Here is a 15776-nt window from a genome sequence, read left to right on the forward strand (position 1 = left end):
AGATGGGAACAAAGTCATAAACTACAGTGCAGCGTCTCCATTTCAAGAGAATAATTATGGGAGACAATGTATACTCCATGCATGGCTAGGGAAGACATAGCTAGGAGGAAGAGAAGGCACGGAATTTTCACGTGCGTATGATACGATCACTCTACCATGGATAAACATTGACTACTAAAGTAATGCAATGATTAACGCACAAGATCTTCTTTTAGAGACAGATTTTTTAACCCAGTAGGATTGATTTGATGATCATCTGTCTTCTCCGTTTTTCCCTTAAGTTTTATTTATTTATTTTGGCAATTTACTTTTTATGTTTTCTACATTTCTACCTTCACAATTTCCTTGTTTCTTGTCTCAAATAATACAGAATTAGGGTTTTTTTTTAATTCGTTTTTAAACCATCCTTGAATGAAATTTGAGATGGAATTATTCGAAACATTCAGCTACTTATTCGGGGGAAAGCACAGACTGTTTTCCTCACTTATTGGTTCTGCGCTTTGTTTGATCATATTTTTAGTATAGCGCCTTGCTCATGGACTGTATGGCTCCGTGGTTGCAACGTTGGATTCAAGAGTCTCATTTGGACTCCACGGCTCCATGGCCACATCGATGGACTCATGAGTCTCGTCTCTAGAAACCTCATTCTGAGCTCCACTGTTGTGCCCATCATTTTCCTTTGATGCTGATCCTCCCTTCATCGTCGAAATTTGATTATAACATTCTGGGCTGCAGGTACGTCCATTGCCTATTTGACCATACCCCGGAATGAAATGCGGTGGAGGGATACCAATTCCTGCTATCGTGCCACCACTGCTGCCACCTTGCCCTATTCCAATCCCATAACTAGGAGATCGATTATCCGCAGCTCCACCGCTGCCTTGTCCTGTTCCAATCCCTCCACCTATGTTAACACCAGGCAATCCTATGCTACCCCCAAAGTCAAAACCAGGCCATCTTATGCTACCCCCAAGACCAAAACCAGGCAATCCTGGGATGAAGCCTACTCCGCCAGTTCCAGACACAGACCCATCTGAACCTACTCCAATACCCCAGCCGGATCCGCCAGTCCCGGGGTCTTCATATCCATTCCGACCAGATCCATACCCGACTCCATACCCTAACCAATAACCACCAGATCCTGACCCGAGTCCATTGCCATCTCCACTAGAACCTGACCCAAACCCAACACCTACTCCACTTGATCCGCCACCACTGCCAAACCCAAAATCTTTTCCAATCCCAGTCCCGGTCCCAGGATCATCAGTACTACCATGGCGTTCGCCTTCATGCATTTGGTCATCAGTGTCCAAAAAGAATCTGTGAGCGAAACTGAAGCTTGAGCATAGCAAGACCAAGAGGCCCACGTAGGCACATTTTAGTGCTGCCATTTTTGTTTTGTATCGATCTGCAAGACAGCAAATCAAGACATGGCTTTATATACTGAAAGCTTAAGAGGAAAATTAAATTGGTATTTATGGTGTAATAATAAAAGCGCAAAATGTCTGCATTGGTTTGTTCTTGCAACCCGCAGCCACGATGCTTGTGTGAGAATTTACGTGTTGTAGCTGTAACACCAAACCCATAACCCAACAGGCATAACTGGAGATTACGGCTAAATTTTGAATTCAATGTCATCGAATGGAATGTAGTTTAATCGGTAAGGTTTGGGTTTATTTTTTAATTATTAATTCGAGTATCATATATTTTAGGGTAATTAAAAGTTTAAATCGTCATTAATTTTAAAATCTCAAAAATTAATCGAGATATTTATAATTATCATAAAAAAAACCATCTTACAGCAACAGTCCAGTTGTTATTATGAACTAGAATGATGAAACAAATGGGGACATAAACAACAACTCGGATTCATGTGCCCACCAATTTATCAGTTGTAAAGAACCACTGATCATATATTAAAAAACTGTAAGTTTTACTCATGCATAAGTAAAATTGAAATTTAATAAAAAAAAATTGAAAGAGACAACAAAATCTAGAGGAGTCGTTGGTTATTATCCAATTATTTAGGGACAATTGTCTTTTGACCTTTCAATAGCATTATATATTATTACCTGTTAAATTTGTCTAAGGATAATTAATTTTTTTTATATTTTTTAAAAAACACTGTAAAGACTTTCAGGCAGGATTATTTTTTGTAATGAAGTTGATTTTTATTTTTAATTAACAAGTTGCTCGGGATGAATTTAAGCTTATAATATTTATGAAGAAGAGTGGAAAGACATTCATTTCTTTAAAAGTAAAAACAAATAAACCTTAGAACTAGGGGTATTTGCATATTTTCAAGCTGGTTTTTTTGTAATTAATATGCATTGGGAGCGAATTGGTTTTTTTAGTATGGGCTAGCAAGTCGGTGATATCAGCATTTTTTAGATGACGTATGTGGTGTCTTTCTCTTTCCAAACACTACTTTTCAGGGTGGTGTTGAAAGCAATTCACTATGTTTTTCTAACGATGTGGAGCGTGTTGCCATCATAGCAGTGGTTGGGCTTAATGAATTTTTTCTTCTCCTTTCTTTTTATTTTTATTTTTTTTTGTCAAAGAGTAAATATATCATTTCATTTATTTATTTTTTTTATCCAATTTAGTTATTCTTTTAGTTGTTATTTGTTTTATTTTTATTAATTTTTTTTAATTCCATCCCTCATCATTTGGTCTGATTTAATTTTTATATTAAATTTCATCTTTATTCTTTTGATTGTTGTTTCTTGTTGTCCCTAATCTATTTGATTTTTTTTTTATTTCACTCCTCAACATTTAATTTTAAATTATTTTTGTATTAAATTTATTTATCATTCTTTTAATTGTCATTTCTTTTGCTTTGGAGACTTTTTTATTGTATTTTTTTTTAATTTTATCTCCTAGTTTTTTATTGATTTATAATTTTACTTTGTTTTTTTAGGGTTTGTCTTTTATGAGGTTAGTCTCAGGTCACAGGTTTTGAAAGTTAATACAGGTTGACTTTGTTTTTTTTTAAAAAAGTCCTTTTATAAAATTAATTTTTTTTATTTTTTTTCAACATTTAATTTATTAAGAATTGATATTGTTTTTGCTTTCTTTTCTATGAGGTTATTCTAATTATGTGTCCTTGGCCATGGAGTTAGCAGGTAAACCCAAGATGACACAAATTTTTTTTTTAATTAATTTTTTTTCTAGTTTTGCCCGTGTACATTATATTATTTTATAATTAAACTTCATAATTTTATTTAATTTACTTTCAATTTTACATCCCTTGCAACTACTTTTTCTAAAGCATCAACACCTGTAACTCGATAAAGTCATATATTTGATAAGCTAATCAGGATAAACTTGGTTATTTTTTTTTATCTATTTTGCATTAATAGTATTTTTATTTATTTATTTTTATTGTATTTTTTATTTATATTATTTAAATAAACCAAACTTATTAAATTCTAATCAATTCAATAATCCAAGTTTTAGTGTTTTTTTTACCGCTTGATTTAAAAAAAAATATAAAATTAAATCAGCCCACAGCCTTGCTAGAAAGACCCTCTCTTGGATAAAGGGAGAGATTACTCGCTCCATTTCCGTATCGCTCATGATATATATAATAACTGGGGCATTCATTTCAAATGCATATCCCCCTGATTTGGTCTTTTCCATCCTCCGGTCAGCATTTTGATTAGACATCAAACATCAAGTCTTCGTCATTCAGAAAAGAACCCTTTCCTTACCAAAACGTCAGAAAGGGTGGTGGCAATCATTTTCTTGAGCTGAAACCTTTTCCCGGAAGATCTAGTAAGATGCCTCAAGCAAGACTGCCGGGACAATATTCGACTCTTTGGCTGTATAAGCAAAACAGAAAACATATCGCCTAAAATGGGTCATCCATCAACGGCATAGCATTTCCATATTGATGACACAACCAAAAGATTTTAACCAGAGCATAGCAAAATTAAAAGGCTGCTCCTTTATATTTCTTGGTGTGAACTGTTAAATCCCGATCTATGAAACACTAACATCCATCTGAAGTAAATGAATTATTACCAGAGACGAACCCTCAAGCTCCAAATGCAAAACAAAACAAGAGGAAAACTTCAACCTTCTACATTAACAGGGGGCTCAACTTAGCACAGTGAGAAAGCTCTTCAAAAGAAAATACAGCAGAGTTTATTGGCATTTAGTCACATGTTTAAACATTGTCACCAGCGCCTGATTCCGCATCAATGTTCTTTAAACCTTCAGCCATCATTCGTTCCCTGTTTTGTAATTGTCTTTCAACAACAACCATATACAGGCCTAGATAAGAGATAACCAGAAACTATCAGAAGGAGGGTAACCTAGAGGAAAAACAAAGCTCGTGATGCAACAATTCCAATAAAACAAATGGTTGTCAGTCTTACAATATTTTTAGCAATAAATCAGGAGTTGAGTAAAGAAAACATACTGACTACACTTCCAATAGCACAGGCCCAAAGAACCCTCGAGGACCATTTATCACCAATAACTCCTCGGCCTCCCATCTTCCGCTGCGAAAAGCCACTAAAGTACTGCTGAGTACATACCATTATACACTACAAATTAATGCCAAAGTTGATTTCTTGGATGGCTACTTTTCTTTTCATTATTTCTCTCATAAGCACCATAATAAATGCAGTAATGGGGAACTGAGAAGGAAGATCTCGTAAGAAAAGTAACAGAAGAAAATTATGAGCAGAGAAAACTATGAGCAGCTAATCAACTAACAGTTGAGGGGAAATTATGGACTAACAGGAAAAAGGGGAGTGCAAGAGAGTTTTACAATGGCTAACGAAAGAAAACCATTTGCTCGCAGAAAGAAATCCCGAAGTGGTTATCTAATATTCATAAGAAAAAATATTTCCAGAAAAAAATGTACTTACACCTTGAAGCATTTTGCTAACATTACCATGATCAACATATAGCACCCTAAAAGGATCAAAGAATTAATCAACTAAAACAAAAATCCCGTTTTCCCTAACTTCCCAAATTCAACCTCCTATAACAAAAGAAGCATGATTCTGGAGAAATGTGTGGCCATTTTAACATTGAAGGTGTAAACGAGCTCGAAATTCCCATTTGCTCATGATACAACCGGTGGATTATATTCAGCAAAGCAAATGAATGTTGCTAGTCCTTAGTCATTTACCTACACTACACTTTCCCTTGACAAAAATAAATAAATAAATTTACAGTTAAGAACAAGAAGCCTATATGATACTTGGGGCATGCAAGCCAACACTTTCTAATCTACAGTTAAAGGGTTTAGAATCATACAATTTCTTTATCTAAATGGAAGAATACACCACGATGAGATAAACACACTAATTAATCATTCCAAACCCGTATAGCTCCTGAAAAAAAAAATAGCATCTCGGCTAGATTTTCTTTGATCCAGATTCCTAAAGTAAATTTAAGGAATTGAAATAGAACTGATCAAGAATTAAGTAACTACAACTCGGGCTCAACAACAAATAGATATCATTATGATACACACCCAAAAGGAAAGGATTAAGAGAAGATGCGATCAAAACACAAGCAAATTGTAAAAGACCCATCTGGATATTTTACCATTTCTTGATTTAGAATTAAGAATAACATGGAGTATAGAGAGTACAGTACCTTGGTTTGTGAGTTGAAGCAGATTCTTCAAAGAAGAAGACTGTTAACGGGAGTGTGGTTTCAGCTAGATCCAGGGATTTTAATTTTTATCGTGAGGTCGGGGATTGGTATTCGCAGAGCTTCATTATCTATCCGCACACCAGTTTCGAGTTAATGGACTTATCTGTCCTTATGGCAATCTAACAATTACAACCCCACAACAATTGAGACTTTTTGTAGGATAGGGAAAGCCAAAGGAACTACTGGCAGTGCCACTATCGTAGTGTTGAAGAGAGACTGTAAATAATTAATTAAATTGAAAAATGTTAATTTGTGCTCCACCAAAGCACAGACTGGAAGTTAATCTAGAGTTAAAGGGACAAATTTGTCCATCAGTATATAATAGCTGTGCGAATAGACATCGCGGTGTGCGAATAGACATCGCGGTGTGCGAATAGCTCTTTCCAGCAAGGTCTCCACGTTTCGTTAAGCGTGGAGACCTGTTCGTGGTCCGGGCCGAGTCTAGGTCAGACCCGGTTGTTTTTTATACAGCTCAGGCCTATCCCTTGAAAATATAATAAAAAAATAAAAAAAAAATCACCCTGACCATTATATAATTAGGTTGTTTTTTTTAATTTGCCTTGAAAATTATAATTTATATTTTACATCTGGCCTAAGAAAAATCAATAAAAAAAATCAAATTGTTTAGGGAATCATATTAAATATTATAATTTTGTCTACTTTGTTATAATTAAAAAAAAACTTTCATAATTGAAATTTTATCAAACATTGTGTGCATATAATATTAAATCCAAAACCGAGGAAAGAACAATTGTTAGTGTCCCTTTAATTCATATCCCAGAGAGAACCTCATGTCATCTCGATAATTTCTGACCCGAGAATGGCAGCAATAATTCTTATCAGCTCCGGTGGCCTTCTAGTAATCCACCACTGGCAACTAAGGGGTATGTGTATGTATGTATATATATATATATATATATATATATATATATATATATATATGATAAAAGGCAGCAACAACACAACAAAAACTCAAATAATTACATTGTAGTTTTATCAAGTTTTCAGAACCTTTCAAACTTGAAAATTATAGACGATAGAATAATAAGCGATAATTAAATAGACTTGTAATTTTCTTTATAATAAGAAGGCTTGCAATTTAATTTTATAAATCAAAAATACCAAAAAAATATTTTATTATCAAGGAGTTTCAATTCGTGGATATAATCAAAGTATGAATCACTCTATGAAAGTAATTATTCTTTTTATAAGTTATTGAGTTTACTTTATGTTCAAGTTATTTTAATTACTTGGTTACTTTTTCAATTAAACTACTATTTGTATAAAATAAATTTAATTATATTGATATTCATGTAACTCTTTAATACAAATTTAAAATTACATGAATAAATCTAAAATTATAACAAAAGCTAAATGGTTGAAAAAATCATTATGAATCAAGAGATCTTTTATTGTGGATTGTAATAGTAATTTTACTTTCAATTTCTCATCTTTTTGCAAGCCAAAAAATGTTTCTTTGACTTTCCCTTTCTTCTCATTCATTGCTTCTTCTCTCTCCTTTTCTTTTAATTTTTTACAACTCAGATCACGAAGAGAATGAAAGTGAATTAGATGAGAGGAAACTGCAGAGAGAGTATGAAGATGGTGTTTCCTGTGTTTAGTCCTTCTCCTTATTCTCAACCAAATCGGCAGAAGAAATGAAAGAAAAGAGGGCACCAAATTGACAGAGAAGAGGACAAAGTCGTGACAGAGAGAAAAGGATAACAAAGAGAGTGTGGAATTTTATGGTATTATTAATAGGAGAAAATTATGTGGTTTGCTTTTGTCTGTTCTTAAGAGTTTGATGTGATTAATTATTCTTTCATTAACAAAATGGATATATCTAATGAGAACATTCTTGATCTCACTATCAAACCCATAAATTTTTAAGGAAAAGTATTGGACTTTATAGGTTCTAACATCAAAGGTGGGATCTTTTTCAAAGATCTAACATGTTTTTGTTGTTTTTTTCAATAATATTAGGAGGATTAGAAATGAGTAACAGAAAGTTTGGACAACAAATTAATGGGTAGAACAAGAGAACTTTGAGTATGTTGAATCAACATTTTATTGGAGGATAATAAGTATATCCATGCGTTTGATCAGAGTTTTTTAAAGTTGCAAGAGCACAGACATGTATCTAACAATTGGTATCAACATAACAGAATTTAGCTTAAATTTTGCATCTATTTATTGAAATTCAGCAGTGTTTGGTAGAGGTATTTATTGCTTTTTTTTTTTGTTAACAATACATCAAAAGTTCACAAGGAATTATTAATTAGATATCATGAGACCATTCAACACATTTGCATGAGTATTTTGGTCCTCAACAAACAAGCTACTTGAGTCTGACAGCCATGTCAGGCTCAAGCATATTGGGTCCAACAACCACGCTAGGTCCAAGCAACATGGGTCCAACATCTAAGGTTTGACAAGCATGCTAAACCCATGTTATGTGGACTTGGCAAAAATTACAATGGACAAGCTTTTATTTTTATTTGGATTCCACTCTTGTTGTCTTAGTTGTGTATTAACTCCTCTACATCTTAAAACCTTTACATCTATGTTACTGTTTATGGTTTGTCTTAATTTCTCTTTACATTATTAGTAGTTAAGTTTATGTTATCTTACATATTTAGCACAAACATGAACCAAGTTTAGAGCAATGATAGAAAAAAAAATGTTGTGGCGGAGCGCGGGCAATAGTAGTAGTAGTACTAACAACAACAACAACAACAACAACAACAATTGTGGTTATACCAGTAATAATAATGATAATGATAATAATAAGAATAAAAACAATGATATTATTAGTTATGGTGGCGGTGAAAATAATTATAACAACAATATAAACAATAATAATAATAGCAATGATAATAACAATAATAATAATGATAATGATAGTGATCAAGATAATAATACTAATTTCAATTATGATATTACTTATTGATGATAATAGTAATGGTGATAGTTGTAATAATAGTAACAATATTAGTAATGATAATAATAACGATAAGAATAATAATTGTTATAATAATAATGTCGATAATTCATCATTCGATGTTATGTTAATCCTTAGATATTGGATTAATTGAGATTTCAGTTTTATAATTGGTTTTATTTCGTCTTTTATGAGGTTATCATGATCTAAAAAAAATCTCAGTATTGAGTTAGTGTTTGATTTTGCAATCATCTATTTTTGTTATCATGTAGTTAAAGAAAAAAAATTACAAAAAAAAAATCATAATCCCAGTGGAGTCCATAACCCAGTTCACAGGTTCGACGTACTAGCCTAGCTTACTCGATTAACACAGGGCAACTAGCTTGAAATGGATTGACCCTCACTTTTGAAAAGGAATTTTTATTTCGTTATTTGCCTCAACACTGCTTTGTTTTTACCATGATCTAGAAACTCTTTTGCTAGCGTTCATTAACTCATTATGTATAAATCATTACCATACTTTTGTGATATTTTGCAAGACTAATGTTGAATTTGCAAAGAACAATTGGAATCAACATAACAAAGTTTAGCTTAAATTCTGCATGTATTTATTGAAATTCATTAGTGTTTGACAGAGATGTTTATTGTTTTTTTTTTCTTAACAATACATCAAAAGTTCACAAGGTGTGAAAACCCGCTAAATTATAATCTGAGTAAAATAAATAAAGTACTGAATAGATTAAATAAAAGGATTCCAAGTATTGTAATTGGATACAATAGAATAAAATATAAGATGTTAAGGTGAGAATTAAGTAAAAAGAAGAGTTGAGTGGAAAAAATAGAAATGAGAAGAAATGAGGGCCAATGTGTAAATAAGTAAAAGTTAGACTATAAATGCTCCATTCTTTTCTCTTTTAGCCATGAGCTTCAAAGAAAGAGAGGGGAAAGAATTGTGTGATTTTTCTACTTAAATGCTCATTGATTTCACTAATTAAAGTGAGTAATTAGAGTGAGTAACTTAATTGAACATAAAGAGGGGGTTGATTTAAGGTGGTGAATGCATTGAAGGAAGGATTTCAAGCTAGGGTTTGAAGAGGGAGAAGAAGAAAACTTGATTTTTCTTGCATTCTTTCCTTAAATCCTTATCAAAGTGAGGTAAATAACATGCTCCAAATGATTAATTCCTTTAATTTTATGTTTAATGAGTAATTAGAGTGAGTAACTTAATTGAACATAAAGAGGGGGTTGATTTAAGGTGGTGAATGCATTGAAGGAAGGATTTCAAGATAGGGTTTGAAGAGGGAGAAGAAGAAAACTTGATTTTTCTTGCATTCTTTCCTTAAATCCTTATCAAAGTGAGGTAAATAACATGCTCCAAATGATTAATTCCTTTAATTTTATGTTTAATGAAGGATTATGCAAAATTATAATTATGTGAAATTGTGGATTTATGTTATAATTTATAAGAATGATGCAAATTATGTTTAAACCATGTTAGAAAGCATGAATTATGATTGGGTAAGTGTTTAATTTTAAGTAAAAGAAACAAAAATTATTTTTCCTCATTTTAATTGAATATTTGGCCAAAAGAGGAATAATTTGAGGGAATTGAGGTTAAATACAATTGTTTGGAAAATATGGGAAGATGAAGGTTTATAAGTGTTGTTATATGAATGAAGTAAGAATTTTTCAAAGAGAAAAGAAAAATCTTCACTTCCTTCCCTAGGTTGTTTTTGGCTAAATAGAGAAGAAAAATTAGAGAATGAAGTTTAAATGATATTATTGTGGAGTGTTTGGCTAAAAGAAGAAGAAAAATTAGAGAATGGAGTTTAAATAATATTATTGAGGAATCTTACCAAATTGAAGACAATTGATGTTGATAGATTAAATTATATGGGGACTTTTGTGAAAAAAAAAGAAGAGTAAATGTTTCATAAAGGAGGGTTTTGTCCTCCTTGAATTAAAAGTCAATTAAACTTAATTAAGGGTGTTGGATTTAATCAAAGAATATGCAATGGGTATTAGAATTTTTATCGGTTCGAATGAATGAATAATGACAAAGTGATTTTTGTTGGTACAGAGGAGGCCGCAGGACCTAATCAGCAACAAGGGACATCTTCACGCGCACAGACACCAGGTAGGTGTTTGACACCTTGGAGTAATTAATTAGTTTAAATTTTTTTATTTTTATTGTAGAATGAATTTTTTTTAGATTGTAAGTTCTAGTGCTGGTTACTGGAAATAATGCCCTGGTGAATGGGCAAGCCTTGAAAAATTATTTCCTGGTTACTGGAAATAATGCCTTGGTGAATGGGCAGTTACTGGAAATAATGTCCTGGTGAATGGGCAAGTCTTGAAAAATTATTTCCTGGTTACTTGAAATAATGCCTTGGTGAATGGGCAATTACTGAAAATAATATTATGTTGAATGGATAAGCCTTGAAAATCATTTCCTGATTACTGAAATTTATGCCTGATTGGATGACCATGTTAAGAAAATTAATTTACAAATTAATGGGATAGTCACTTGATATAAAATAGATTAATTGTAAAACTTTGAAGTTAAATATGCTGGTTTGTGGGAGACAGTCTTGATATTTTTATTTTAGTAGTTGTATCCCTATGTCTAGAAGAGAATTATTGAAATTAGAAACTTCAAAAGAAAATAAGACAATTTATTTTATGATATGAAAGTCACTTTAATGTATATGAATAATTAGTCTTTAATCAATTACTTATTGAAATGTGTAATTTTTTTAATCATGTTTTATGCGATAATGTTTTTAGGTACATCGCACCCTCGATCTGGAAAGTAGATGCTTGGATAAATAATTTTGTTATGTGATTAATGTAATTGGAAGAACTAATATTTTATTGTAATATACTTTCTTATCTAAAAATGTAATGTTTAACTTATTATCTTAGGTATGATGTAATTTAGAATGTTATTATTATTATTAAGTTGAATTATGGTTGGTTGTGTATATATTTGAGCACAAATACTAAAAAAAAAAGAGAGATGATGCATGTTAAGAATTTATTAGTTTTATTATAGTGTTCAATAGAAAATAGAATTGAGATATTGAAATATGCTTGAGTTTTTTGAAGTCCAAATAATAGGACGAATATTGTGATTGATGTTACAGGTTGAGAAATGATTGAGTCGATAACTTGGTATCTAAAAAATACAAAGAAAACTCTGCCGAAATTTCAGGAAAATTGTATATATATATATATATATATATATATATATATATATATATATAAATTTGTAGCTACGAATATATATCATATATTTTGAGTTTATAATTTGAGACTGTTACACAAGGAATTATTATTTAGATGTCCTGAGACCATTCAACACATTTGCATGAGTATTTTGATCCTTAACAAAACCATTACCTTTGCCTGGCTCACAAGAATTATGCAAATCCCAAGCGTCGGATCCAAGCTACTTGGGTCTGGCAACCACACCAGACTCAAGCGCCTTAGGTCTGGAAACTAGCGTCACGAGTCTAGAACCACGCTAGACCCAAACGACTTAGGTCTGACAACTACGTCAAACCCAAGTAGCTTGAGTTTGGCAACCACGCAAGATCCAAGTTGCTTGAGTGTAGCATTTTTAATCTGACAAGAATGCTAGACACATGTTACGTGGACTTGGTAAAAATTAAAATGGATAAGCTTTGATTTTTATTTGAATTTCATTCTCGTTGTCTTGGTTGTGTATTAACTCCTTTATATTTTAAAACATTTCTATTTATGTTACTACTAATGGTTTGTGTTAATTTCTTTTTATATTATTAATTGATAAAGTTTATATTATCTTATATATTTAGCATAAACAAGAACAAGTTCAACATAATAAGAGGAAAAAAAATGTCTCGACAGAATGCGGGCATGCATTTAGTTAAATTCAGAGTTTAATTAGTTGAAAAGTCTCTTAACGAAGACAGGCACACAAAAGAAGTTACATTAAACAGCTCACATGTAATTTCACATGCAAGTTTATTGACTTGGTTCTAAATTTTCCGTCTCTTCCCCGATAGCATGCTTTAATTCTCGCCATGACTTTTCCTTTCTCTCAGAATTTCATTTAGCAAAGGCCAACCATTTGCTTTCTATACTTGAGATTTATTGCCTGCCATGACAAGATTACTTGCTTGTCAGAGCATTAAATGCCTGCCAGTGCATTTATTGCCCAGCAACCTGTCACATATTGCTTCTTGCACGGCTAAAATTAAAGAAGAAGATCTTCAATTCTACAGCAGGTTACTATTGGTACGGTACCCCCGATACGATTGAGTGTGGATTAACAATGATTTTTGCCATATATTATTTTGATTGAATGGTAATAATTATTTTTTAAATAATTTTTTATATTAAAATATATATTAATAATATTTTTTTTATTTTTTAAAAATTATTTTTTAATATCAATACATCAAAACAATTTAAAATATATAAATTATATTAAATTTTTTAAAAATACAGTATCGCCATATTTCCAAACAATTTCTAATTTTCTTTGTTAATGGATAATTCTTGTACTTTATGTCCCGTGGTGTGGAGAACCACTCTTCTCCCCTGGAATGCTTGTTTGTAACTGTTAACAAATAAACAATTAAAATTTAGATGATCAGTGGATAGATATGTTGTAGGTTAGATTATTTTTTTAATATAAAAAAGATTTCTTGTAAACTTTAAAATTTTAAAAAAATTAGAGAATTGGATCACTGAATCTATAGGTTAATGAATCTCATCTAATTTATTAATACTTAAAAAAAAGATAATGACAACAAATAAATCAAATTAATAAAAAATTGATATAGAATGAAAAAATAACAAAAAAAAAAACCCGAGTCAACATATAAAACTTGTGACTTGGGATATAAGATCAGGATAACCCCGAAAAAAAAGAAGTAAAAATAATAACAAAAGTTAATTCGTAACCGATCAAATATCGAAAAACATGATTTAAAAAAAATACACTAAAAAATTAAACGTAACTACAACTAACCTTTTAAACTTGTAATCCCTGTTATGAGGTCGACACCACATTACATAAGGTAAATCTGAAAAAGTTACAAAGCAAAATCCTCAATAAACTAAATGCTAAGAGATGAAACTAAAAAAACAATTAATTAAAAACTACGATAATGAATACTAAATTTTTTTGTTAATTTTTTTCAAAACTCCTTGATTTTATTTGCTAAATCTTTATATAAAAAAATAATTTGACTTTCCTGGAGAATAAAAAAATCAATCGATCTGTTGTAACCCTAGTCAACTTACTCGACCTATGAACCTGGAACTGCTTGGGGTCAACCCTCAAGGTAGGTCTAAAAACCATGATCAAAAGAATAAGTATCCAAATTCTTCACTAAATTCTTTTTATTTTTTTAAACCCGTCTTAAAACCCATTGATTTATTTTTTTGTAAAATTTTGACCAAAATAATGTCATTTTACATATTTGTAAAATAAAAAAATTCATTGCCTGGGTAACCCTGGCCAACCCACACGACCTGTGACTCGGGACTTGTTCGAGGTCGACCTCCAGACTGGGTTTAAAAACCATAATTAAAAAAATATGGATGCAACTTCCTTGTATTTTTTTTTAAAACTCGTTGAATATTGTTTTAGGCTAAGTTGATATGGGTAACCTTGACCAACCCACTCGATTTGTAACCTAGAATTTGTCCTGGATTGATCCTTGAGTCGGGTTTAAAAACCAAGATTGAAAAAATAAGAATCAAATTTGACATTAAAATCAAATAATGATATGAATCTTAAAAAAAATCAATTAAAAAAATAAATGAAACCAAAAGAAAAAATTAGGCGAGGAAGTGTCTGCAAATTATGAAAAAAATGTGCATACAGCTCTTTCTACAACCTTTTTTTGGAATCAAAACTAACAAAAATTAATTCTATAAATACTAGAATAAATTTTTTTCAGAAGAAAATACTTTTCTTTTTTATATGAAGAAAATACTTTTCTATTTTAAAAAAAAAATGTGGTGATTTTATTTTTCAAAAGAAAATAGTGAAACAACTCACCTATTTCTTTCTGATTGATGTTTATAAGATTTTGCTTTCACATTGGCAATGAGGAGTCTTTCTTCCTCTTCTATTCTTGTTAAGGAAATGGGGCTGAGCTGCTGAGGTTGGTAGCTTGGTGCTATCTTACGAGAACTAATTGTTTTATTATCACACAACAGCACTAGAGGACCTGGCGGTGGAGCTGTAATGATGGGTGCTTTGATAGATTTGTTTTTTGAATTTTTTTTTTGTTTAGAAGTTAATTAAAGTATTTTTTTTGGTTTTTTTTTAAATTTATTTTTAATATTAACATATTAAAACAATTCATAAATATAAAATAATTAATTTAAAATAAAAAAATTTAAATTTTGACAAAAATACACTCCAAATTAGCCACGTAATTATTAAGAGTCCATTTAATATTATAGTTATAATTACTTATTAATTTTTTTTATGAAAATATATCAAATTAATATATTTTTTTATTTTTTTAAATTTATTTATGAAATCAACATATTAAAAACAATTTAAAAAAATAAAAATTCAAAACTGTGCCTAAATATAGTGAGATTCTTTCCGTATTCTTTCCCTTTTGTTTTGTTTTTTTTTTTTTTTTTAAGAATGTCTGGATGCTGAACATTATTCAATATAAACTGTACATATTCCTCCCCGTGATTGAATCAACGTGTGATCATTTCTATTGCACCCCGCATGACGGGGAGAAGGAAGAGCAATTTGCTGAGCATACAGAATAATTTATAGTCCTTGTAAACAGAAGTTGGCATGGCATCCTTGTAAACAGAAGTTGGCATGGCATTATACCTGCTCTGGTTGTTTACAATGCAGATTGCATTCTTCAGCCTTCACCACAAGGCCTGTAAAGAAGCTGCAACTATCTGTCTAAAGTCTTTTTCCTGAACGATCTATTCTTTATTGAGATTGATTAGTGTAATTCTCGAGGCAACGCCCTTCTTCTAATTGGTTTCTTGTAAAACATTATTAGACATTATTACACTAATAGGCACCGTGGTTGATGGTGGTCGTCGATATAATGATATTTCAGTTTCTGATATATATATCGTTAGGCTGATTTGCAGTAAAACTGTGCTGGAAGAC

General features: G+C 31.2%; 2 protein-coding genes and 1 long non-coding RNA gene across 6 annotated transcripts; 1 reads left to right on the forward strand and 2 right to left on the reverse strand.

The window, feature by feature from the left end:
• Positions 1-533: 533 nt before the first annotated feature.
• On the reverse strand, positions 534-1391 carry LOC133701199 (glycine-rich cell wall structural protein 2-like). The gene has a single exon (XM_062125068.1). It carries the CDS (start codon positions 1389-1391, stop codon positions 534-536), a length of 858 nt encoding a protein of 285 aa, XP_061981052.1.
• Positions 1392-3926: 2535 nt separating this feature from the next.
• On the reverse strand, positions 3927-5777 carry LOC133696239 (uncharacterized). 4 transcript variants are annotated; one of them, XM_062118383.1, is made up of 4 exons: positions 5620-5775; positions 5275-5351; positions 4427-4508; positions 3927-4278 (listed from the first exon to the last, which is right to left on the reverse strand). In XM_062118383.1, the coding sequence occupies exons 3-4, from the start codon at positions 4500-4502 to the stop codon at positions 4172-4174; spliced, it is 183 nt and encodes a 60-aa protein (XP_061974367.1). In that variant the 5' UTR covers positions 4503-4508; positions 5275-5351; positions 5620-5775; the 3' UTR covers positions 3927-4171. The 4 variants fall into 4 exon arrangements, with proteins under 4 accessions (XP_061974367.1, XP_061974348.1, XP_061974375.1 ...); XM_062118364.1 differs by lacking the exon at positions 5275-5351 and having other exon boundaries at positions 5620-5777; XM_062118391.1 differs by lacking the exon at positions 5275-5351 and having other exon boundaries at positions 4427-4529; positions 5620-5777.
• A 4097-nt stretch (positions 5778-9874) lies between these two features.
• LOC133704617 (uncharacterized) lies at positions 9875-11519 on the forward strand. Its single transcript, XR_009844097.1, has 3 exons — positions 9875-9980; positions 10701-10757; positions 11408-11519. It is a non-coding gene; the product is annotated as an uncharacterized LOC133704617 (long non-coding RNA).
• The last annotated feature ends 4257 nt before the right edge of the window (positions 11520-15776 follow it).

The sequence above is a fragment of the Populus nigra genome, chromosome 1 (genome assembly GCF_951802175.1).
Source record: "Populus nigra chromosome 1, ddPopNigr1.1, whole genome shotgun sequence".
NCBI classification, from domain to species: Eukaryota; Viridiplantae; Streptophyta; class Magnoliopsida; order Malpighiales; family Salicaceae; genus Populus; species Populus nigra.

Bases quoted from the DNA above. Each gene is read 5' to 3' on its own strand.
- LOC133701199 (XM_062125068.1), bottom strand. From the start codon at position 1,391: ATGGCAGCACTAAAATGTGCCTACGTGGGCCTCTTGGTCTTGCTATGC.
- LOC133696239 (XM_062118364.1), bottom strand. From the start codon at position 4,502: ATGGGAGGCCGAGGAGTTATTGGTGATAAATGGTCCTCGAGGGTTCTT. The intron at 4,279-4,426 runs GTATGTTTTCTT...TCTCTTATCTAG, and splicing joins TGCTATTGGAAGTGTAGTCA to GCCTGTATATGGTTGTTGTT.